This window comes from Rhopalosiphum padi, chromosome 2 (assembly GCF_020882245.1).
Source record: "Rhopalosiphum padi isolate XX-2018 chromosome 2, ASM2088224v1, whole genome shotgun sequence".
Classification (NCBI taxonomy): Eukaryota; Metazoa; Arthropoda; class Insecta; order Hemiptera; family Aphididae; genus Rhopalosiphum; species Rhopalosiphum padi.
Window position 1 is genome coordinate 19,554,467 of NC_083598.1, and position 26,054 is coordinate 19,580,520.

Consider the following 26,054-nt stretch of genomic DNA (forward strand, 5'->3'; position numbering starts at 1 on the left):
CGACTAAATGTGATTTATAAACTTGTTTGTTTCTGAGAGTATATTCTGTTATTATGTGTATATAATATACCAACGTCCAAGTCAGTCACTCAATAATCCCTACCACATCATTAAAAAAATTTTTAAACCAAAACATAAATTTAAATTTTACTCATTGACTATATTGATGTATTATGCTGAGATTATAATTTTAGTTTAAAAAAAATAAAAATGATTAACTAACTTCCATTTACGGTTTATAATCCTCGTTTAATTGCGTATTTTAAATATATTACCATTTTCTTTCTAACCAAAACACTGTGTTGATGCTTAAACATTTAAATGTAAGATGTACCTATCTAACAGTTTTTTTTATTTATAGTCATGTTATGAATGATATCATAAAGTGCATTCACGACTACCTTATAATGTATTATATTATTAAATTAAATTAATTATATCACATGACATGTATTAAATCTAATGTTTATTTAATATATATTTATTCTATATAATATAATATTAGGTATGATATATCTATAAGCTGTTATATACTACATGTCTGCATATGCCTATTACACGTATATAATTGCAACTTGTATTATATGAAAATATATCAATATGAAATTACAACAATTACGCGAGTCAGCTTGGAGCTAACATAAATTTTGTCAGATTTCTTTTTATAAATATCATAATTCATAATATTATAATATATTGTTGTAAAAAAAAAAAGAAAATTACGCCACGATCATATCGAAATATTAATTATACTCATTCAACATGTGAATCAACGCAGCTAGTGAACATTATACAGGTAAGTAAATAGTTAAGATAATATGCATGTAGATGAGTGGAAATTAGTAGGTAGAGTAATAAATATAATATAATAATATTATGATACGCAAAACCGACCGGCGGTAGCCATTAAGACGGTTTCGAAATGAAAAGCGTTAGTTAATGAGACGTCAACGTTTTTATGATAATTGTTACTAAATATAATTACACTGGTAAAAAGTTATAGTCCAATTAAATGTATGTATATCGTCTGGGAGACAGGCTTTTTCCATCAAGGTTATTTCATATTCGAAGTGTATTATACTTTCTCCGTTGTGTTTGCTCAAAATGGCTTTCACTGTATAAATCCAAACACTCGAAGAAATTATTTCCGTTTTAAATGCACTACTAGAGTGCCAATGACTTGGATCTAGTTGGAAGTACTTGCGTGATATTGATGTGCGCATCTGTAAATTTCTCCGGATTCATCCCGTGAACGACGTACAGCGATGTAATATATTATGTGATATGCATCCCGCGAAGTCAATCTCATTGATTAGTGCCACATATAAAAAGCCATTTATCTTCATTAGTTTACCGCTAGAGACGTCTTCTATTGTTATTGTATACACAACCCCGACAAAGTGTACCTTTCTTGTGACCCTAGTCCTTATATTATTTATTATCTCTGACGAATCTCGTTTACAGTGGTCGCGGTCGTGACTTGACTCTCACTTCTCTCGTGTAAAACTACCAAAAATTATATTACGAAACAACACATGTACAAATGATTAATATTAAGTATAAGCATATACCTTCGAGCGGATAAATTATCTTATCATTTCTCAAACAATTTAAAATAAAATGTACCTAGTATGTTTAAGGTTATAACTTGTGCGAATGTCACACTCCCTTGTAGTGTGGTTAAATTATGTTCCATAGTGATGCATATTGCATTTATTATTGATATTAGAAACAAAAGAAAACTAGTCCATTTAAATGTATTCAATTTGTATGTTAACTTTACATTATAACCTGTAACCTCAACGAGTTGAACGGTTTAATATCATTGTTTAAATCAAAATGATAGCAAAAATTGCAATATGCACATGTGTATGTATTTTTCTATACATAATAATTCTTATGATTGTAACATGATATAGTGGGACGTTTTAATAGAATTACAAGACTGTAGGATTCTGTATTATGGGTATAAACTAGTCATTGTATTGTTGTCTTTATAGTACTTAAACGCAGTTGTTATTTCTAAATCCAATAAAGTGCTGCGTGAACAATACTTTTAATAATACATCTGATAATATGTTAAAAATTAGCAACACGTAATAGCTATATTATATAGGTTGTACGTGTGTATGTATGTATATATGTGTACTTTTCCATACGAGCGTATTGTTTTTTCGGGTCTCCATTTTAATATACTTAAAATCAATATACAGATTGACTTTCACGAACCGTAATCGCCTCGTCGTTAGGTAATACGCGAGTGATACCGCGATTGTTTTAAGAAAATTAACTATCGATAGATCTACATCGATCGAAAAATGGCCGATACGGAAACGACCGACGACCGATAAAAACAGTACAGTTTCCGAGTTGCGCAATCCAGTGCGGTGCAGCGTTTCGTTTTCTATGTAACCGATATATAGTGTAATTATGCAATATACTACACTCGAGTCCGGCCATGGGGCATTTATTTTAACCTAAAACCGGGACAAGTGGACGTAGTCATTATGCATTTTGTTAAGTCGTTCATACACGTATTATGTACACTTACCTCCTATATTATAATAATATGTAGTTAAAACTGCTATAACCATTGAGGTAGGTATGGCTATTATAGCCTATAGGTATCTAATATTGTTGTTTTAAAATTTATAATGGAGACGCGGGATCGTTATTTTAGTGACAAATTTTCTCTGTTTCCTATTACATACAATAAATGTCATTATGACTTATTTATTAAGCTAAAAATTTGTCTGTAACGTCTGGTTACAAATTACATTACATATATATGTTCAAAAACATGATTTTAATTTTTATTTGTTTACAAAAATGTTTAAAGACATAATTAGTTTTAAAGTTATTAAATAAGCACGCAAATTAGAATATTTTATTTCATATATTTAATTAAATTTATTATTTAATACATGACTTTTTGGAGTTTTTAAATTTACATTAATAATATCATTAGTGAGCACCTAATAATATAGTAATGACTAATAACTAATGATGAATTAGATTTAAAAGAAGACTTTATGGACATTGTTTTAATTGTAAAACATGATCACATGTTTTCATTAAAAAAAAATAAAAATATCACATTTATTAAATTGGATAAAAAAAAATTAACATTTAAATTCGATTTAATGTTGAAAGTATTATTTAGTAAAATTATTATTAGCCTATTACTTTCTTTTTTTGATTGTTATTACGATAATGTTTATTACTCATATTAGGTATAGTCATAATAATATGTAACATATTATTATTGTACGCGTACAAATGTATTCGTATAGTTTCGCATTTAATGTTGAATTTCGTATTTATACCTACCACATCGCTCTTATTGCTATTGTTTCTTAATACTCACCGGTGCTCACATTTGCATTTTTATTATCATTTGCGCACTACTGAATTTTTTTTATCTTACAATAGTAATTAAATAGATAAAAAAAATAAAATTGAATTGAAATAAATCTTATATCTATCTCTTTTTTCGCTTTTATTTACTTTAGTAACATGTATTTTCTCATAAATCACAATATTGTGTGTTGAACAGCTAAATTATATACCTATAAGCTATACTTGTAAGTGTTTATAAACATATTTATCATCTATCGTATCGTGCTTACATAAAAGTAGATAGGTATAACTATATATATTAATAATTACATTATGTAAATATATAATATACAGGGTGGTTTTTTTTTATCGAACAACACTTTTTATTTAAAAATCTATTAACATTTTTAAAAACAATTTTTTACTTAATTTCCAATCAAAACTAAACATTTTTTTTTTTAATTATATTTTTTAATATTGTTTATCGTTATAATTGTTTTTGATTGTTTTACTTTTTGAATGACAACTTAAATTTTTAATTTCATATTTTGAAGTAGAATATTTTTCGGATTATTTGGATTAATGAAAGTCGAAATTCGAACGAATAGTTTATGAGTTATAAGTATTTGAAGTTTTGGTAAGCAGAATATAATTAATCAACATTTTGCGGGGTAGGTATCCCCGCACAACACCACTCCGCTCTACAAAACTTAAATTATTTATAATTCATAAACTACTCGTTCGAATTTACATTGAAAATGTATGTTGTTTCAAAAAAAAATTATAACAATAAAAATATTGCTATAATTCGACTGGAAATTATTTATAAAAAAATATTTTCAAAAATGTTTATAGATTTTGAATTAATGAGTGTTTTTTAATGAAAGACCCTGTATTGTGTAGATTTGCTCTTGCGATATCTTGTAGACAATATTACTATAATTGCTGAGTACAATTCTCATGTACAGTTCGTGAGCAGTGCAATTTTAGGTGTCGTTTCGAACATGGACACCGTCGATTAGGAAAAAAAAAATAAGTGTGAAAAATTTGACCTATTGCGGAGGAAAAGGTTACAGTTTAGCCTTGACTGGGTCAGTGTGATGTGAACCAGAATTAAACGATAATAATGCACATTGCTGGAACTCCGGACTCGTAGAGAAAGCATTCACTGTGGCCAATACTTGGACTGGGTGTGGTACACTGTTACATTGCGGAGACTTGAGGCTAGGCACGGTTAAATAATGCATTTAACCAGATTAACACGTTTGTATAATATGTGAATTGTTTACTCGTTAAATGTTTTATTGTACACATATCGTGTATGCACACGAAATTAAATTGGTTGGTTGTTAGAGATTAAATTATTTTAGAAAACTAATTGAAACGTTTCAAACATCAATAAAAAATATTTTTACACGACCAACGACCACATATTTTATTGATACACAAGTATGCTTATACAAAGCATAATAATATCTAATAATTGTTTGGAAATGTTGTCACAAAAATTTGAATATGTAATCTACCTATTATTAAAATAATAATGCAAAACTCTCGTAATAGTGAATTGCAATATTATATAATAAATTAAATTATAAACTTGGGTAAATTTAGTTGTACACATACGAATCTTATCGAATTTTATATCAAAAAATAATTTATACACTTAAATTTTATGATCGAGATATGTAAATATAGAATATTTATTGATTTTATTTGCTTACATAAAAATCACCGTCATATAATGAAGAGATTATGTGTATAATATAATTGTTTTAAGCTTGATAAATTGTATTAATGAACATAAAACCGTTATTTTTTCTTAATATTATTATAAAGAAAAGAAATATTGTTACATTAGAGATTAGAAAAGTAATTTTGATTACATAATATATTATATTTTACCAAATCAACTATATTCATTATGATGTATACATTGATACTGATACATATCGATATATATATTTTTAAAGATATTTGAATCATTATTTATATTTCATAATTATATTAAATAAAACCGAAAGTTTATCAACTATTATAGGGCTATTATAGAACTATAATAGAAAAATTATACCATACATTATTTTAAGCCAACTAGTATAAATATATATAGTATGTAGAAAGTTATATTTTATTGAGTAAATTGAAGTTTATTAATTTACTTCAAAGTTTATGAAAGTTAAAAATTATTATTGAGTTTTATAATATTATATCTATCTCCACTGCATCATTTTTCTACGTTGATTAATTGTTGTATAACTTCAAATGTAATTTCATATTTAAGCGAGTTTGTGGTAGATATGTGCGATACAGTTCATATGTATATTAAACAAGTATAATATGATATTATTTTACGATATGATATTATATGTATAATGACGTAATATATAGAACTCTCTATTAAGAAATAGAAATCATAACTACTAAGTATGGCTACCTTAATAATTTTGTAGGGTTACATGGCATTTTGTTTATCAATTTACTCTCATTCTTTTATAAAATAAATTTATAGTTCATAGCAAATATATAAGTAACCTCAACAAAGAATTATGACGCTTTCAAAGTTATAATATATATTAGAGCTTGCACATTTGTACATACTATACCTCTACGTTTTATATGGTTGTTGTGTAAATAAACTAGTTATTTTTATATACACAATAAATGATGATAGTTTTAAGTGAGCGTTATTTGCACTAAAACTATCTTATGATACTTATAAATCGGTATACTCGATTGACTGCCTAAAATAATCTATAATATTGTTTTTCAATCAGCAGCCACCTATAAAGTGTAATCGATCATCAACTCATATAAATATACTTTATGTTCGTACAGAGAATAGCAATTTATATAAAATATGTATCTTATATGGACTGTAGTACAATAATACTTAGACAAGTAAAAATGTCAATTGATTATATTTATTGTTTATACATAGGCATACCAATCCGATTAAAAATACTGAAAGTAAGATGACGCAGACGTGCAGTGATAAGTAATTTATTATAACCAAAGCATGTGTACAGACCTGGAATATAACTATAGTAAGTACAATAATTACAATTTAAAATTTAAAGAAAATTTAAAAATATATCTAGGGTATGGATTTTGGGACTGATTATTTTGAGTATTGAAACATTTAAGTCTTATTTTTAGGGCATTAAACCAATGATCTAAAAGTGATAAACCAAGGCCATTAATGTTCTGAAATTATTTCTTCTGAATTTTGACCTTTATTTCTTTAATGGTCTCCTATAGTAACTAAAGAGTCTTTACTCTTTAGTGGATACCAGGACATAGTCATACTTATTATATTTATATGACGTGTGTATAACGTATTATAAATATTATGAATAATATTGTGCTAGTTATATTATTTTGAGTGACACTAATCTCTATTTCAAGTTAAGAATGACCAATAGTGACGGATTTTGTATTGTACAAGATCAAAAACGTCATAACTAGGGAACGGATTTTATTGTAAATACATATTTTTATTGGAATGAAATATTTTAAATCTGACAAAAAATGTGTACAGCTTATATCATTCTAATTGAAATAAACCCAAATTTATTTTACATATTTGGTAAATAAGTATATATTTTATACATGTTTTAGTCATTTTTTCATTGATTGACGTTTAACATCATATGCTTCATCTAAAACAACAAGATATGTAATTTTGACAGAGATATTTTAATAGGAAAAATTCAACAAGGATCTCTGGAAATTGAGTACAATCCTTCTGTATAGCGAATAAGAATTATGCACTTATCACATCTGTTGATGTGAAACGCTCTTTTAGCCAATACAAAAGTATTCTCCGACCAAACCGTCGTAATTTTTTATTTGCAAACCTACAACAATATGTTGTTTCTCATTGCTTTAGTCCGGAATAATATTCATAATTTTATATACCTACATCATTTGTATTACTTTTATTTAATATTTATTTTGTTGTAATTTTCAATATTTATACATATTTTGGATTTTTTTTCCATATTTTAAGAAAAATTGATTCATATATATGTACATATATTGATATTTTTATTACAATAAAATCCGTTCCCCAGTAATAACCATAAGAGACTAAGAGAGTATTATTGCATACACCACCTGTGCTGAAGGATGTCTCAGCGCAAAAATCGCACGGGAAATACCTAACCCACACAGTGCAACATATATACATATTGTAAGTCACCATGTATACTCGGACGGTGGCTGATAAGGTTGCCTGGCAGCAACAATGGAACAATGAACCGAATATAATAAATAACGTCTAGCATACCATATTAGCCGATACTATAGGAGTGTCGTAATACTAAGTATGAACGAAAATGTGCCACTGACAAACGTAACAATCGGCTGCTGTATGTGTGTGTGTGTATTTGGAGCGCGTTATGACGAAGGGTATAGAAATAAAAAACCGTTTGATCATTGTAGACGGCATATGGCCGAATTCCTTTTGGAGAAAGATTCTGGCGGGAGAGAAGAAAACAAATTGTATAACTCGATTCATTAATAAGTATACGTCATTTTCCGTTGGCGAGTAGATATAATATGATGGGCGAATGGAGGCGATTTGAAAACTGCTTGTGTGCGTATATGTACTATATGTATATAATAATATAATACCTAACATAGTATGTCATATACGGAGCCGCAACCGTTCCGATATACCCACTTCTTTTTTTTTTAGTAACTGTCAGTGTATACTTCTGTTCTTGTTAAGATTTAAGAGAAAGAAGGAGAAAAAAAGATTGAAACGTATGGGCACGTCTCGAGGAATTCATAAGTACAATTCGATCGCCGCCTCGTATATACTAGTTCCGATACTTCCGGTAATTACGAGGTTTGCGAACCTGATCTGTATATTTACAGACAGGTATATTCATTCTAAGAACTCGCGTCTTGTTACTTAACTGACAGTTTAATGATTTAAATCATATAATGTTACATATTTTTTATGAAATTAAAGTAGAAGCAGACGGTTTAAAAGTGTAATATGTAACATTATACACATCATAATTAATTACCATTCCAATAAATAGTAAATAAAGCCACATAGGTAATTTATCTCTCTGACGTTATGCCGGAAAAATTATTTTTAGAGCGACTCCAGATGAATTATTTATACAAATGTCGAAATTATTTTAATTATGATTTTAATAAAAAGGATATCATCTTTTTAAAAAGTGAATGCATAATTGTGTTTTAATAGAATTTAAGACTAATTTAAAAAAAAATATTCATGAAGCGTTATTATGTTTCTTTCGGGAACTATGTCAAGTATCATATCATTGAGTAGGAATGTATGAGTGCGTATTATTTTACTATTTATACAATAAATATATATAATTTTATTTAAAACATAGCAATTCTTTAGAAATGTTCCCAGTGTCTAATAGATTTCAGATAACAATGATATATTTATTTGTACAGTACTACGGTTGTAAAAGAACCAAGTTCTCAAAGCAATATAATATATAATTTAAAGATCAACGAGGTCGTCTTTATATAAATACAATTAATGTTTACATATTTGTTCGATAAGTATGTTCAATGGAAAAAAAACTAAATTAAATTAAAAACAAAGTAAAGAATAAATTATAAAGCAACCACCTCGAACATTTATTTATCAGTTCCTGTATCTTTCATTGTACCTCAAATAATATATATAATACATTATAATATAACTTTTTGGATTTTAAATTTTATTACCTAGGTATATATATATATTAAAGAGAGTATATTAATTGAGAATAATTATTGAGTAAAAATATAAATTTTACTGTCAATTTTTCCATTATTTATTTAAATTTTTACCGACAAAATTGCATAGTTATTATTTCCATTTTCTCTCTCTCTCTCTCTCTATATATATATATATATATATATGCATACAATTAAAAGAATTATCAACAGAAATAGTTAATATCATATAAATAAAAATAAAACATCAAATTTACAAAATATTTATTTTAATAGAGTAATTTATTAATGTGTTTTAAATTGTAATTTCTATTGAATTTATCTATTTAGAATTATTATCAATTACAATGTACCTAGCTGCATATAGTATTAAACCGTATGGTTTAAAATATTAAATCAAATAATGAAATTACTTAACAAATTAGAAGCCGAAAAACTTAAATCTTATAGAAAAATTTACTAAAAATTGTTAATTGGTATATTCCACATCTCTAACCTGCAATGATTATGTAGTTAAGTGTATAGTATACCGCATACCGGTATACCAACTACCTTAAAATAAAATACTGAATTTCCGAATCCACATTAATATTAAATAAATAATTATGCAAGTCGAGAATGTCAAAGTTACTGTTATAAACTTATAAGCTATAATTTATTATATTTTTTTATCCGTGTGTAAAATAATTTTAGTTTTATATAATAAATGATATTAACAATTGCTATTACCTAACATAATTTGAACAAAATTTTTATCAATTATTGGCGTTAAAGTAAAAGTTTAACATTGTTAAAAAATAATGATAGTAAATAAATAAATAAAAATAGCATATACCAAATAGTATAAAATAATATACCAATTTATTTAAAAAAAAAATTCAAAACAAATAATAAAAATTCCAACTAAAATTTATTTATTATAAAATGTATACTCTAGTATAATAATTCAAATAAACAGTATCCAATTGAATTATACGTTTCATAATAATATTACGTCTATGAAAGATAAGGTTAAGTTAGGTTAATCAGTAACATTTAACTATTACTTATTATACTTAACACACCTAAGTAAAAATATGTACAATTTTGTAATATTTTATACAACTTTGTGTTAAATTTATATTATTTATGTTATATAGTGCTGTTACGATGTTACTGTAGAATATACCTAAACGTCAAATTTATTGTAAATAATTTTTGAATTTTGCTTAATTATTATCTAGTAAATAATGAAGAATGTCATACTAGTTCGAAGAGACCAAGACTATGGTGAATTTATATCGTACATACCACATTCACTCGTAGTTCAATTGGTCATGAATACTGAATTCATAATTTATAATTTTTGTATTACCTATAAAGCGTGAGTAATTTAAAAAAATAAGCACTTAGTTGGCCATATAAAAGTCTTAAAACTGGTGAAATTAATTATTTCAGCTTGAAAAATATTTAATAGATATAAAATAGGTAGTTTATAAACTATAAATTTAGGTACACAAATATGTTCTAAATATATACAACAGTATTAACGATAACTCATTTTAATTAAAATGTTTTAGAATGACTGTATAAGATATATATTTAATATGTATATTTATATCTATCAGAGAAATTTAGCTGGAGGCCAATATGTTATTAGTTTACTATTAACTAGGTAATAATATTTAAATTAAATAAGTAAATCAAACAACATATTGTAATTATTTGATTCGTATATAATAGACTGCTGGAAGACAATAATTAAAAATAGTTTATACATTTCAAGGAAATGATCTAAATTTATAATACAAAAATAGTAATTTATTTAAAATTAATAATATAGAGAATACGAAATAAATAATAAATAATAATCAATGAGATTCAAATTCAATTTTTAATAAAAAATAAATATTACATTTTTTGAAAGTTTTTATACACAGTAGTTTTAATAGTTTTATATTATGTTGTTGAATTTTAGGTACTCGCAGATTTAAAGTAATAAAATCAACAAGAATAGCCTGTGAAATTAACAAAAACATATTTTCACAAGCATGAAGGTGGTACATAAACGTTCGAACACTTTTACTATTATTTTCACTACTTTTATGTAGTTATAATAAAATACAATACAATCATTATAATCCTAAATCCTTCGGTTTAAAATATAAAAATATATTTTTGTATTATTGAGGTTTCTTTTAAAAATTATTCAAAATCTGGATTGAAGATAATTATAAATACCTATAATTAATAAGTAATAAACTAATAAGTATGTTACTACGTATTAAAATATTATGTTTTATAGAACAATTAACATTAAATACGGAAAAAATTATAATTAGATACCTAACTGAAGTCTACTGAACAACTTTAAATTTAAAAAAATAATTGAATAATATATACAGTATAACCTACAATAATAAACTCCTGATAATACGAAAATTTAATGCAAGGTTTTTTATAAGTTTTACAAACTATATAAAAAATAAATTCAACCGGAAATTAATTTTTTATGAGCATTTAAAATTCAAATATTTATGATATTTGATATTTATCCATAAAATAACTGTTTCTCTTTAAATATTTTTTAGATATTTTGTTGTATTTAAAAAAAATAACAGTAGAAATACTTGAAATTTTCACCAAATGTTTATATTGTAATATCCATTAAAATTTTCGATAAAATGTTCACAATTTTTTAGCTCTTTTTGAGCTATTTATAGGCATGATAAATTTTTTTTTTTTTTAGTTTTTTTTATAAATGTTGACAAAAAATTATTCACTGGTTGAAAATTCTTAAAAATATAATAAAATATCCCACATAAATTTTTCTTATACCTGTATAAAAATATTAAAAATACATAGGCATAATTTTATTTTGTATACATTTGAAGTTAGAATTTTGATTAAATCGCCAAAAATGTAAAACTTTTTTTGTAGTTGAAAATTCAGACTTTTTTTTGTATCTCAGTTTTGAAAACTGTATACAAGATTTTTTTCAAGTAGTTCATTCTGAAACCATAAAATCTAACAAATGTTTAAAACAATAATTATTTTTTATAGACATAAGTTAAAATGTAAACGAAATTATTTATTTAAATAACGATGTTAATTACTTTGTTTTAATTTAAAAACATTATTCGTACGAATTTAAAACTTTTACGTAAGTACATTACATTATTATGAATTTTGCTATACACAATGACATTTTTGATTTATTTTACGATATTATTTATAAGTGATATAGGTTGATAGACTGCCTCCGCTCAAAATTATTTATTGTATACAATGAAAGTCGATAGATAATTGAATTCAAATTTAACAAACCCATAAATGTATCCCAATCGACACCTAATATACAGCAGAACGATATCCACTTGTCAATCTTTTTTTAAATTGTCTATTTTATAATTTTATGTTATGAATGCATATTGCATATTATACTTTATAAATTTGTAATGGACATGCTTTAGTGCTTAAGTTTTTTCTTTTATAATCGTATAGTATAATATAGTGGTAAATACTTTATGCCACGAAGATTAAAATTAGTTTTAATACAAAGACAATTTTTTTAATTTGATAGATATACGTATATCATATATTATAATTATTTATTAATTATTATCCTATATACCTGCCTCTATAATTTAATATGGGATGTCAACGTGGATATTTAGTTACATGATTGCATGTTTTTTAAGCCATATATATTTTTATCAGTTAATAACAACTCTATAACATTATGTTAACCACAAACCGGCGTATGCGTTTATACATTCATATTGAAACGACATATTAATTTGATTTTTAGAATATTGATGACGCAACTCAACAGTCAGAAATTATATCAAAGAAAACTTTTACATTGTTGTAAGATTTAAATTAAATTGTAGAATCAACACCTGAATCAAAAATTAATAATGATAATGATAATAATAAAAATAATCATTATTTTAGGTTGATATTACAATATTGAAGTTCAATACTATAAAAAAAAAATATTGACAATTGTAGAACTGCACGCCTAGGTCAAGGACGTTCATGATATTATTGTTATTATTATTTATTCGATATAATAATAGAAGTATAATTAGTACCATAATGTATTATTTAATGATCGATATTAAATATAGGCCGATTGTTTGGAACTTAAAAATAAATAAAGCATTGCATAAAATAATATTTTAATAATGAAATAGAATAGATTGTTTTTCCAAACAACGGTTTCGTTTTCAAAATACTCTCATTAAGGTGGTTAGCCAATCCAATACATTAGGCCCGAGCACAACATATTACATATTATATTATAATATGTGACAATACTAGAAGCCGCTGGCGGTTCACAGTATAATATTCACATACGAACTATATACTATACCGTTGTAAAACCTTTCATTAATTTTCGTTATAATAATAAATAATTATTTTTTATTATTTTAATATTATAATATAAGATATAGTTTACGTAGCACATATTAATAAATTATATTAACACTAATGTTTGATATTTCCACCACCATTGTGCACCAATGTAAATAGTAATACAGTATAGTGCAATGGCATAGGTATACGATAATAATAAATAATATTATTATAATGAAAAATACCTCTACCGATAATATAATCGTTATTAAATAATCGCCGCGGCCGAATATATATTATAATATATAGTGGGAGGCTAAAAAAAGAGAATGGTGTCCAGATGAAAGTAAAACGGTGGTTATAGTAAGGAACCACACGAGCGCAAGACGTATTATTTTGACAGAAACGGTCTGCCAACGTGCTCAACCGGATCGCTCTTGTCAGTCAGTCCACAGTCCGTCGTCTTCCTGTCTGCAACACGAGAACACGGACCGAAATCGTAACGTGAGTACCTGCATCTATACTATATTTTCCTTACAATGTATTTACACTTAACGTGTTCGTACTTCGCAGTCGTATATTATACGCTTAGGAATAAAATAATATTTTAAGTACTGCACATTATTTAATGCGATATACGTCTTATATTGTGGTCAGTGTCCGAATCACGCTCAAACGGCTCAACGCTCAACTACTGTAATAGGTACCTATTATACTACTAAGATATTTTAGACGCGTGTCCGCCAAAAATACGGTGCAAGTTACATAGCATTTTTTTAAAAATTCCAAAACATTTTATCAGCAAACGATTTAAATGAATTCATATATGATAAATCTATTGTATTATTGTTTTGAATATAAATTAAAATTTTAGTTCTTTATAAAAGAAAATGTATTACATATTTTTAACATTATTAGACAATTTAAATAATAATTTACTATATTATAGGCACGTAAGTAATTTAGTTTTAAGAATCAACTTTTGTTTAGGGTTTTTAATTGGTCTTATCTGGTATTACGTGTGAAAAAATTTGAATGTTCAACTCACTTCACTATATCCTTATTTTAAATTTTTATTTTTTAATGTTTTAAAATTATTTTAAATATTTTTTTTTGTTAAATATATTTATTATAAATTCTATTGTTTATGTATTTGACAATTTGAAAAAACAATAATCTATATACATATTATATGTTTTTTTCGCTGGTTTAGAATCGAATTAAAATGTTCTCCAATAAATTGGAGTTAACTATATCAAATCCATTAAAATAATTCATAATTACATTGGTTATAAGTACTTAGCATCATACTTACGTATGTCTAATGTCTTACTTAGTCAAACTAACTATAGGAATATTCTAAACCAATCGCGAATACATAGTATTTGTTTATACAATTTAAAAATTAAATCGTTACTAAATTATCCCAATTTTTACTAAAAAAATGTATAGGAAATATGAACTTATTGATACAAATAATAATAAATAATATAAAAATATTAATTATTGATCGATAAGGAATAAAAAAAAATGTAAGAAAATATAAGTATGTTTTATTTTTTTCAATAATATTATTTATTTTAAAATTATGTAAAAGTATGTGTTATATCGTTATATGTCTGTACAAAATTACCGTTTTATAAGTTCTACAGATAACTATCTACCGGAATACCTACTATACATTCTTGTAGTACCTATCAAATATGAATTTAAAGAGAAAAACATAGTTCAAAAATTCCTTGCCGAAGTTCCTTCATTTGTCTTTTCGTTCGTGTATATTATATTAAAGCCACTAAATTGTCTTATAACATTTACACTTACTGTAAAAATGTATTGATAGATTGTGTAATAAAAAAATGAATGTTAAGAAAAAAAAACTAATATGATTAACTGCTCAAATGTTCAAAATAATTATATTTATACTAAATAGTTTTTATAAGTCTTACATTGCATAAATATTTTAAGTATAGATTAGTCTCCATTGTACCATAATTCAGCTATCTATACTATACTCGTATTTACATTCATACATTTTAATTTCTGCTGTATATTGAGATGAATATTTTAAGTATCACTATTTTTCTAAAAAATAGCTAAAAAAAAAATACCTAATACCAATTATATATGTGTATGAAGAAAGCAAACAATATAATATGTTATAAAACAAGATTTAAAATGATTAAAAGTTACAATAATTATACGAGAATGAGATTTATCAAATAAACATGTTTTCGTGGTTTTTTATTTTTAAACAAACTACGAACATTTAAAACATGTTAAAGAAGAAATTAATCGTTGAACTTGGTAAACATTTTATCAATTATTGATATTAATCGGTATAAATGTTATACATTTTATTTAGGAAAACATTTTTTTTTATATATATAATGCAGGCGTGTTATTTTTAATAATTTTACCTAAAGAAGGTATTAGTATGAATGCACGATACTAACAAGTATAATTGACAGTTACTTAAAGCATTTTCATAATATAAATATTTAAAATTTTAATTAATTCGTATATTTTATAGGTACTTGATATTTTAGTCTTATTAGTTATTTAAATTTACAATTATACAAATACTTTATTTGTAAGTTATAACTTATAACTATGTTGTACTTTATAACAAACCGTTCATCGATATGAATATTTAAGAATACAAAAAACAGGCATAATATCTACATTAATTGTTTTCTGACGTCTAACATAGCTTAAACACATCAGTGTTAAAGTCAGTGTTTATCTATTTAAAACTTTTTCTGAAATTGATCTCACTTACTGGAGTTTAAAAACGTGATTTTTATTGCATATTATTTGTTTTCAAGTTTTTTCAATTCGTTTATGTAACATAATATATTCACATTCAATGGTGTAGATTAAAAACAAGAATTCATGTTCTAATATGATATTATGATATTATGTTATGTGTGATGTAATTAAATAATTTTTCTTAAATTTTTTAATGAATATAATATATAATGCAACACTTTCTCTAATAACGTAGTACAAACATATGACCGCAACCTTGATATATGTTTACAATTTAAAAGAAAACAGAGCAGACTAATCTAACCAATGGTTTTTCCACATAAATATTGTAATAACAATTAATATACATTATTGTATGCATCATTTGTTTATTTTAAACCACATTCTTACAAACTCTCACTGCAACATGCCATTGATTTTTCAAATAAATTGTTTCCTTTCTGTCGCGCCAACAAAAGTAATGTACCTATTTGTTCAGATCTCACATCTATATATTATAGAATATATTTAAGAAATCACACTTCAAACTATCGGTTTCGTCAATCGAACGAAAATACAACGCGCATCGTTAAGCATTACGTGTATAAAATGTCGTCAACATAAACAAGACAGTTGATTTTCGTCCCGACGTTCTCTCTTTCAAAGTCAATTAATTTTACAATTTTTTTCTCTTTTCCGTACAATGTACAAACATGTCATCACTGTAATAGGTATTCTATAGTACCTATATTATATATGTTAACCAGTATTTGTGTTGATTGATTGCTGTACATATTACAGGCTCGTGAGTGCCTGATTGAGTTATATCTACCTATGTCTTCAAAGATGGTTGCAAAACTTCACATCATCGGATGAAATATATACGATCATGATGTATCGTAAATACTATCATCGGGACTTCTGCATGTATATGCATGAATCATGAATGTATTAGTATAGTACATGGTTATAGATCGTGACTATAGGGTTTGCTCATATATATAATATATATATTATATACCTATAGCCGATATCAATTATATTATATAACAGTTTTCTCATGCCCTAACGATGACCCACAAAATGAAAAAAAATTGCTCATCGAGTGAAATTGAAACTCTTTAACCGCAGATCGGCTCGTATTTGTTGTCGTCGTCGCGCTGCAGAACGGAATCACACTTCATTACATTAATAATTACTATTGGTCTAATGGGATGACGGTTGGATGGCAAAGGATTTTTTTAGTCGAAATCAACGTAAGCCTCTCATTATTTCAAAAACTATTGAGGTTTTGAAAAACATTTTTTTTTACATAATTTTAAGTCTTTAAAAACGATATTTTTCTAAAAAAATAATAATAATACTATCTATTATCGTTTTAATTCAAAAACCTTTTTAATGACAATATTTTAATCAGTATTTTCTGAAATAATGAGTGTCTAAGGTAAATGGATCACCCGGTATTTCATAATATACCTATTAAATACATGCGGTTATTGATTATTGTATATATTTTTAAAATTATTTTCGATCATATTATGTGTGTGACTTGATCGTCGCATATACACGCTTAGATCACACGAGCGATTTTTTGGTATAACGAATCACTGCAACAGAGAAAGCACGTTATTGTTATCAAGATTAACAAAAATAAACCAAAAAATAACGTCATTCAGATAAAACATCCGAGATATCGTGTAATGTAGTCACTATTATAATAAAGGCGTCTTACATAGATATAGCTACATTATTTTCCCATCGGATACACGCGTGGGATCTCTAAATCGCTGGCATCATAAATATATGTATATAATTAGAGAAAACGTTATCCGTCGTTTGATTAAGTATTGTCGTCGAATTCTCCAGCAGTTACAGAAGTAATCGCATCGTTAGCTTCGATTTTCAGAGATTGCAAAATTAAAAAAAATCAAATCATCAATTAACTTCATTCGTCATAGACCACACTACCGTAATTCTGTTTGTATTTTTCTCTATCAATTTGTAAGTGTATTTAACTACCGGACGAAAACCGGAACAATTATAATTTATAATACAATGTTCTTATGGTACCTATGCGTTTTTTGTGGTAACGTCAATACTGCATGTTGTTTAGTAGCCGTTATTTCATAACACGAGTTTTGTGTAAATATAATAAAATATGTAAATGCTCGTATATAATGGTAAGATTTAGGAATATATAAGTATACCTACCGGAAAAACAAATTATATAATTTAATTCTACAAGATCCGCTATACAGTTAAATGATATACAATATTATATTATTTATATTCCCAAATAAAATCTAGGATAACGTAATCAAAAACTATTCTCTAAGAACTATAATGCATACGAAAACATATGTTTAATTGAATTACTATATTATCATGTTGTACAATTTAATTGATATATCCATTGCTGTTTTAATGATACATATTATAATATTCTGATTTAAATTCAAAACAAAAGTAGGATATACTCGTAGCTTATTCAGTGGATAATTAGCTCATAATACTTAGGGTGCCCGTGTCTTCCGTCTAGGGTAAATATAAATACCTACTATGTATATTAAAATTAAAATAAATATTTTCGTTATTACTATTACATTGTTGTAAACACTTGGACATACAGGGACACGGTAGAATGTTTGGGTTCAGAATAATCCTGTAACATTAAAATAAGCTTATCGGGAAACGTTACTAAAAATACAAGCGCACGACACGCAGTGCATAAAATTCAACCGGCAAGTCACGTTTGGTATGTCGTCGTCCAGTATTATATAAAATATAGCAAAGATGGCTATGACCACGTATTCCTCAGATTGGTGAGATTTATGTGCATCATGCAAATAATCTGTTGAATAATTTTACTTTAAGCTACCTATGTACCGCGATGCTTGTGCAGAACGTGATTCGACCGCATAATTGTTATGTGCTGGTAATATATTCGCGTGTCATAGTAGTATAGTACATGTTATAATATGCGAATAACAAACGAGATGTTTGCCGGTAGAATACGCGAGACACAAGTGCAGTGATGGAAATACGATTGTTTTTCCAGAAGGGTTAACCGAGTATTTTAATATTTTACTTAATTACTTGTAATTCATAAATAATTAAAAATGTATATTATATATACTTTATAATAGACAATAGTTAGAATCACAATAATATAATATAATTTCAATAATATTATGAATCATACTATTCACATTTTCGGGTTTCGTTCACTTGTTTATTCGTAGTTGTACTTAATTGTTAAAGGTAGGTAGGTACTCTATAAGATTTTGAATTACAACGTCGCTATTGCAGTCCTATATATAATTATGTTATACAATATATAATATATATTATATAATAAAATATACTATGCATGGGCTGTACGGATATACTCGACTGAATTATATAATATGTCACCATAGCGGATCAAACGCGTGCACGGAAGGAAGAGGCGTTAAACATAATATGAGATCGATTCTAACTTTCAACTTCATAATCCTACACAGCATCACGTGACAATATTAAACGTGTATTTAATTCGCGTAATTTAAACTACGGACTTAGACAACCCATGATTTACAATTATTATATACGTATAATAGGACAAGACCAATATGATGGGTAGGGGAACTTGGTCCGGGTGGAAGGATAAAGCGAACTAGGCGCTATCGCCTCCTCGTATTCGTATAAAATATTATTATTTCTAAGTCGTACAAGTCTGCACCACTGCTACAAGATACGGCTGTTATGTATACTGAGTACTGACCACGGTTAGGATGTCGAGGAGATCGTTTATATATAAATAAATAATTATGCGTTGATATTATCGTCGTCTACGTTTTATTTTACTCAAATTAATAGTTTTTTTTTTTTGTTATTCCTTTAGAATATGAAGACCGCTCCAGTATTGTGCGCGGCAGCTTTCGCGTTAGTGCTGCAGGCCATGTGCGCGACCGCAGCCGGCGGCGAACGTCAGCAACAGCAACAGTTACCGCTGTTCTTCCAAGCGGGCCGGCCATTCAACGCGCCCGGCGCCCCATTGCCCAAATTCGTGGGAATCGCGGGTAACCAGCCGCCGCAGGCATTCCGTTCGGTACCGCCGCAGGTCGACGAAGAACAGGAGGACGAGGAACAGCGCAACGACGACGAACCACACCAGCGCAACGTGCTCGCTCCCACGCCGCTGCCGTTCAGACCGCAACCGACGCCACAGGTACCGTATATAGACACGTCATATTAATATACGACTGATTACAATCATAATAAGTATACTTATTATGCTTACTTACTACTACGTAGTTACTTTTTTGTTGATAAACAAGACGATTTACCGAGCATGCTCGTGCCCCTTCAATCTTCTTTAATAATGCAATTAAACAAAATCTTGTTTTAGCAACTTTTAAATTTACTCAAAACCCGTATTTTCATGTAATTGAGATTTTTTTAATACTACTCAAAGAGTTTCCGGCGGAGATACAAACCACTGTTTTTCAAACTTTAACATCGTTTTTGAATAGTAAATTTTTATTTACAAATCATTTTTCTGGACATTTATAGAAGTATTAAAATCAAAATTCGGGCGAGTAATGAAAAAAAGGGGTTCTCATTTAAAAAACAGAATTTTATATCGCTACAAGAAATTCCTTAAGTAATACAAAACATTTCAATAATTTGAAAATATGTTCTTAAAGTATATTAGAAAATTACAAAATTCGTGATATGAATAAATGTATTATTAAATGAAAAATGGGGGTGAACATGATTGATGAATCGTTCTGTATAATGCCTGTATAAATGGTATACCGCAAGCAGAACTCGGAGGTAACCGGTATAGACACTATAAACACGTAATCTGTTACTATCAAACAAGATAACGACCGCCACCAGATTACTATAAACAGTATATTAAACCCAATTTTTATCTCTCGTCATCGATCCATACTTAAATTCGATAGTGTAATAGTATATATTTCGTTATATTATGTAAAAATATACTTACGATCCAATATTTACTAAAATATTACAATTATTAAATTATGTAAACATTTATAAGTTAATAAGTGACTGTGAATAATATTATTAATATTTACTATTTTATAATTAGGTTTGTATAATACTGTGACGCCATTAGCGTAAATATCAGTATTACATTCACAGACATTATAATAATACAGTATAGGTACTAACACAAATAAAATAATTGCTTTTCATAATTATTATGCTGTGATGAAATTTAAAATTAAAAAGATTGATTTCGATGAAAAGGGGAAGATATAAGCGTTATACCTGATTTGACGAGGAAGGGAAACGTGTAATTTCGTAGGAGGAAAATGTAGTAGACTTTTGGATAACTTATATAACACCACTAACGATATGTTACTCTTTAATGTTACCGATATTTATACCTTTTAAGACTTTTCAGACTTCGCGGCGTGGTATCTAACCAGCTATTATACCGCGCACAATTACCCGTGGCTTAATTATAGTTACTGCGCCACAGCTAGACGAGGTATATATAAAACAGCGGCCTTGCGTGTCGTCGCTATTATTCGACAAATTTGTTTTTGAGCACAGCGCGTTGAACTTAATTACTTCGTAATTTGTATAGTACACATAATAATTAGCTTAATCTTTCGAATGACGTAGAAAAACTGTAAGTCGCAAGGTTGCGCTCGTTAGATTTTGTACATCATATTACATATAGGGCATCGACGCGTCTAACCAATCGACCCGTGTCGACCCGTAAGTTTCTGAATGCACCAGGCATGATTTCGAAACGCAGTTACTTTTAAATTTTAATGCAATATAATATGATATACCGCCGTACGACCAACGACGTAAATTCTTCCGATTATTGATTGGTCCGAATTATATATTATGCAATAATTAGTAAGTGTATTATTAACCAACGTGTGTTTTGTAACATGACGTTTGCAGTTCAATCAATTCCGTGCTTCTCCGTCGCCGTCCCCGCAGACCTTGCAGCCGATCCGCATTAACAGACCCACTGAAACTCCGATCAGAAGACCACAGCCTCCGACGCCGTCGCAGTTCAAATCGCTGGCCAGTCAACCGTTGTCGGTAAGTTTCGCACGTTTTATATTCATATGGTTCTGCTTACTAGTGAGCAAGTGAGCAGTAAGCAAATATTTTACATGGAAACTATTTTAATAATATTTTATTTTTAATACGTAATAATATTCGGGATAAAATGTCTATTATCACACGTTACATTATTTTCCTCTGCGAAGGTTTCGATGGATTCGAACTGCAGTCGCGGTGATACCTACCGATTTTAATACCGTTTTTACTAAAAATATATAGGTACCTTCATTATTGTATCGATATAAACCAGTCTAGCGTAAAGTGAATCGATGTTTGAATAACTACCATGCGTCCATTGTGTCCGTGATAAAAATCGACATTCCTGAAAATATTGTTAATGATATAATACTTTTTATGACGCTGTTATTATGTCACTCGAGTCCGGCGTATTTCCAGTGGACACCGTGCCTAAATCTGTGTTACAATATTATATTATAACGTTATCAACAGTCTAAACAATAATAATAACACGAATGATAATATATACCTATATATATATATTATCAACTGTAACGTGTTTACGATGATATATCACTGAACAACGTGTTTTTTTTATCTATTGATTACAATGCAATTCGTTCAGCAATAAATAATTGTATGTGTTAGTGTTGAATAATGTGAAACGGCGAAGAGTTAATATAATACCTGAATACATACTATTGTAATGTGGGGTATAACGATTATTTTTTAAATAAAATGTGCTTACGTAACACGCTGATTCCATGACAACTTATTATAACATAAATTTGTTTATTTAAAAAGATATATATAATATTATACATATATAGCTGTGTGATAAATGTACCTATTACCTATGCACAATTGCTTGAAAATAATTTAAATAACTGTAATAGATTATTAATTATTTAAGGAATAAATCCAGCGATAAGAAATTTTATAACACTTACTGCCAGCGATTGGTAATAATAATATATAGGAACTATTCCCATACAATATAAAATATTATAGGATACTATATTACTAATTCTATGTTTACGGGATGACACGGCGTTCAGTATAGGCAATATTGGTTCTTTTATGTGTTGGATATTCAAACATGTATCATTTTATTTCCGGAACTATTTTAATCTTAATACTAATTGTTTTTATTAACGTTGATTGATTTGGATACCAAAAATAAAATTACTTACATTTAATCAATATTGTATTACAGGAAGAAGCCCAAGAATTAGAAGAAGAAAAAGAAGAACCCGACCGTCTTACCCAACTTTTGCCCCAGTCCAAATTCACTTGCGGTGACAAAAAGACCGGTTATTATGCTGACGATGGTTTGGATTGTGAAGTGTTCCATTACTGTCAAGATGGCGCTAGACACTCTTGGATATGTCCGGAAGGTTTCGTTTTCCACCAGGTGAATTGAATAATAAATACTATTAAGACCGAAAGTTAATTTCAATTTAACTATTACCATTTTCATTAGCCTTTTTCTTAAAATAAGCGTAATTCTTTTAAACGCATTTGACAAGTAGAACTCGTAATTCTATCCCTTGTAATCGAGTCTAATCGATTATTTCAACACCTTTATTATATTTTATTATTATTTAGTAATAATAAAATTAATTATTATTAACTATATTATTTCACTCGGCTTACGCAGTGGGCGACGATCGATTTTTTCTCTAATAATCGAAGAAAAAAATGTGCGTTTATTACCTATATTATATTATATAATTTAATCCGCAGGTACATCTTATCTGCATGCCGCCGAGCAGCGAGAACATTTGCAAACAGTCGACGCAGTACCACTTCGTCAACGATTTCCTGTACAGGCCAGTGAACACTGAGGAAGCCAACTCCCGACCGAACGTGACGCTCAGGTACGGTGACCGGTACTACCCGGGCAGCAGTTCCGAGGCAGGCGAGGAATACGACCACGATGAGGAGGCGCCATCGCAGAGACCACAACAGTTCAGACAGCAGCCCGCTCCCAGACAGCGTATTCAACTGCAGCAACAGCCCCAGCCCACGCAACAGCACATTCTGTCCACTCCGCGCCCAGTGCACGTACTGCAACAGCAACAACTGCAGCAACAGCAGCAGCAACAGCAACAGCAACAGTTCGCCCGACAACCGTCGCCCAACCAAGTGTTCCATTCGTCCGAGGAGATCAACATACCGTTGCAGCAGAGGCGACCGGTGGTGTTACAGCCACAGCGACCCAGCTTCCAACAGCAACAGCAACAACAGCAAAACGACTTCGACTTCAGAAGGAAGTAGTGGACGTGACATAAGAATGAGCGACGCTTCGACGATACGCGTAAATCACCGATGAGGAGTGTCCGTATATACTTATGTTTATCGTTTACGTAATAGGTTATGAAAAATAATATTTATCATTTTTTTTTTTTTTTTTAGTAACACTAGAATGAGAACATTCTATTGTACATATATATATATATATATATAATTATATATATATATTATTGTTAGGTTAAACCCGTCACGAAATTTTTTAAATTAGGACTTGTCGTATTATGATATGTTGACGGAGAGAGCAATGAATAGGATTTATTACATTATTAGCACACGCTACACACACACACTACAGTTTGCGAATAATCAACTAATACAAACACTCGACATATTTTCTTTCGAAATCATACATGTACATAAACATAATAATAAATCGGCTAAATTACTGTACACAGAAAGATCCATACTTATATTTTTGTATTTCAATAATACTTGCCGTCTGTACTTTACATATGCTGCAGTATACTTTTATTGGAAAACACGATATGATACAAGCCAATACTGTTTATAAATGTTTCTTGTTTTTTAACCTGTGAGTAGATATTGTCAACTGATTTTTTAAAGTGCGCTCCGCAACATTTATAAAACGAATTTGGAAATCTGCACCATTTCTGTACTATAAACAAATAACGATACGTGCAAATACTATTGACGAAATTAAATAGGTAGGTACCTACTTTCGATTGTGAGTTCATTAAACTATGATATAATACATATTATTATGTATCATAAATTGATATTTAAAAAAAAAAAATTTTTTACTCTTTATTGCATGCGTTGCATATGCCATTATGCAAAAATAATTGTGTACTTATCAATTGTTTATATTTAATTGTTTCATTGTATTTTTATTATGCTATATTGCTATTTTAAAACTATACGAGTAGTTCATAAATATTAAATTGTGTATTATTTAATAATTTATGCTTAGAGTACCGATACATATCACATTTAGGCTTGACAGTAAATTTATATGTCGTCATTGAAAACCTGTACCTATGTAATCTAGATTCAAACGTTCTTTAAGTTATTTTCAGTGAACTTAAAGTATCTGTTTGGCTTGATTCTTTTTTTTTTTAGTTGCATATTTTAGTATGTAATATATAGGTATACTTAATATTTTTAATTTTGTTATTTATATAAAAAAAATTAATTTACAGTATCTTTGAAATTGCTTCGTGCTGCCAATATTTCTTTTATAATACAAATGTAATCATATAAATTATAATATTATTATTGTGTTTTATAATTTTATTAAATATTATGTTAACGTTAATAAAACGTTTGTGATTTAAAAAAAGAAGAAATGTTTACTGTTTTTGTACAAATATTACATTGCATATCCAACCTTTCTGTGTATAATACAGTGGAGTAAATCTTATTTTTTTTATAACTTGTAAACACTATACCAAGGATGGAAAATCCATGAGACGCGATATGATTTTGAGGGCACATGAAAAATTAAAATATTTTATATTAATACAAAATATAAAAATATTAATATTAATTATACAATAAAATTACGATAATTTTTT

At 27.9% G+C, this 26,054-nt stretch overlaps 1 protein-coding gene across 1 annotated transcript; it reads left to right on the top strand.

Moving 5' to 3' along the window:
* The first annotated feature begins 13,739 nt into the window (after positions 1 to 13,739).
* LOC132920726 (uncharacterized) lies at positions 13,740 to 25,826 on the top strand. The gene is made up of 5 exons (XM_060983359.1): positions 13,740 to 13,899; positions 20,027 to 20,353; positions 22,078 to 22,221; positions 23,420 to 23,617; positions 23,950 to 25,826. The coding sequence occupies exons 2-5, from the start codon at positions 20,030 to 20,032 to the stop codon at positions 24,481 to 24,483; spliced, it is 1,200 nt and encodes a 399-aa protein (XP_060839342.1). The 5' UTR covers positions 13,740 to 13,899; positions 20,027 to 20,029; the 3' UTR covers positions 24,484 to 25,826.
* The last annotated feature ends 228 nt before the right edge of the window (positions 25,827 to 26,054 follow it).

Coding starts and splice junctions, on each gene's coding strand:
- LOC132920726 (XM_060983359.1), top strand. CDS start 20,030: ATGAAGACCGCTCCAGTATTGTGCGCGGCAGCTTTCGCGTTAGTGCTG. Junction 20,354..22,077: donor GACCGCAACCGACGCCACAG/GTACCGTATATA, acceptor TGACGTTTGCAG/TTCAATCAATTCCGTGCTTC. Junction 22,222..23,419: donor TGGCCAGTCAACCGTTGTCG/GTAAGTTTCGCA, acceptor ATTGTATTACAG/GAAGAAGCCCAAGAATTAGA.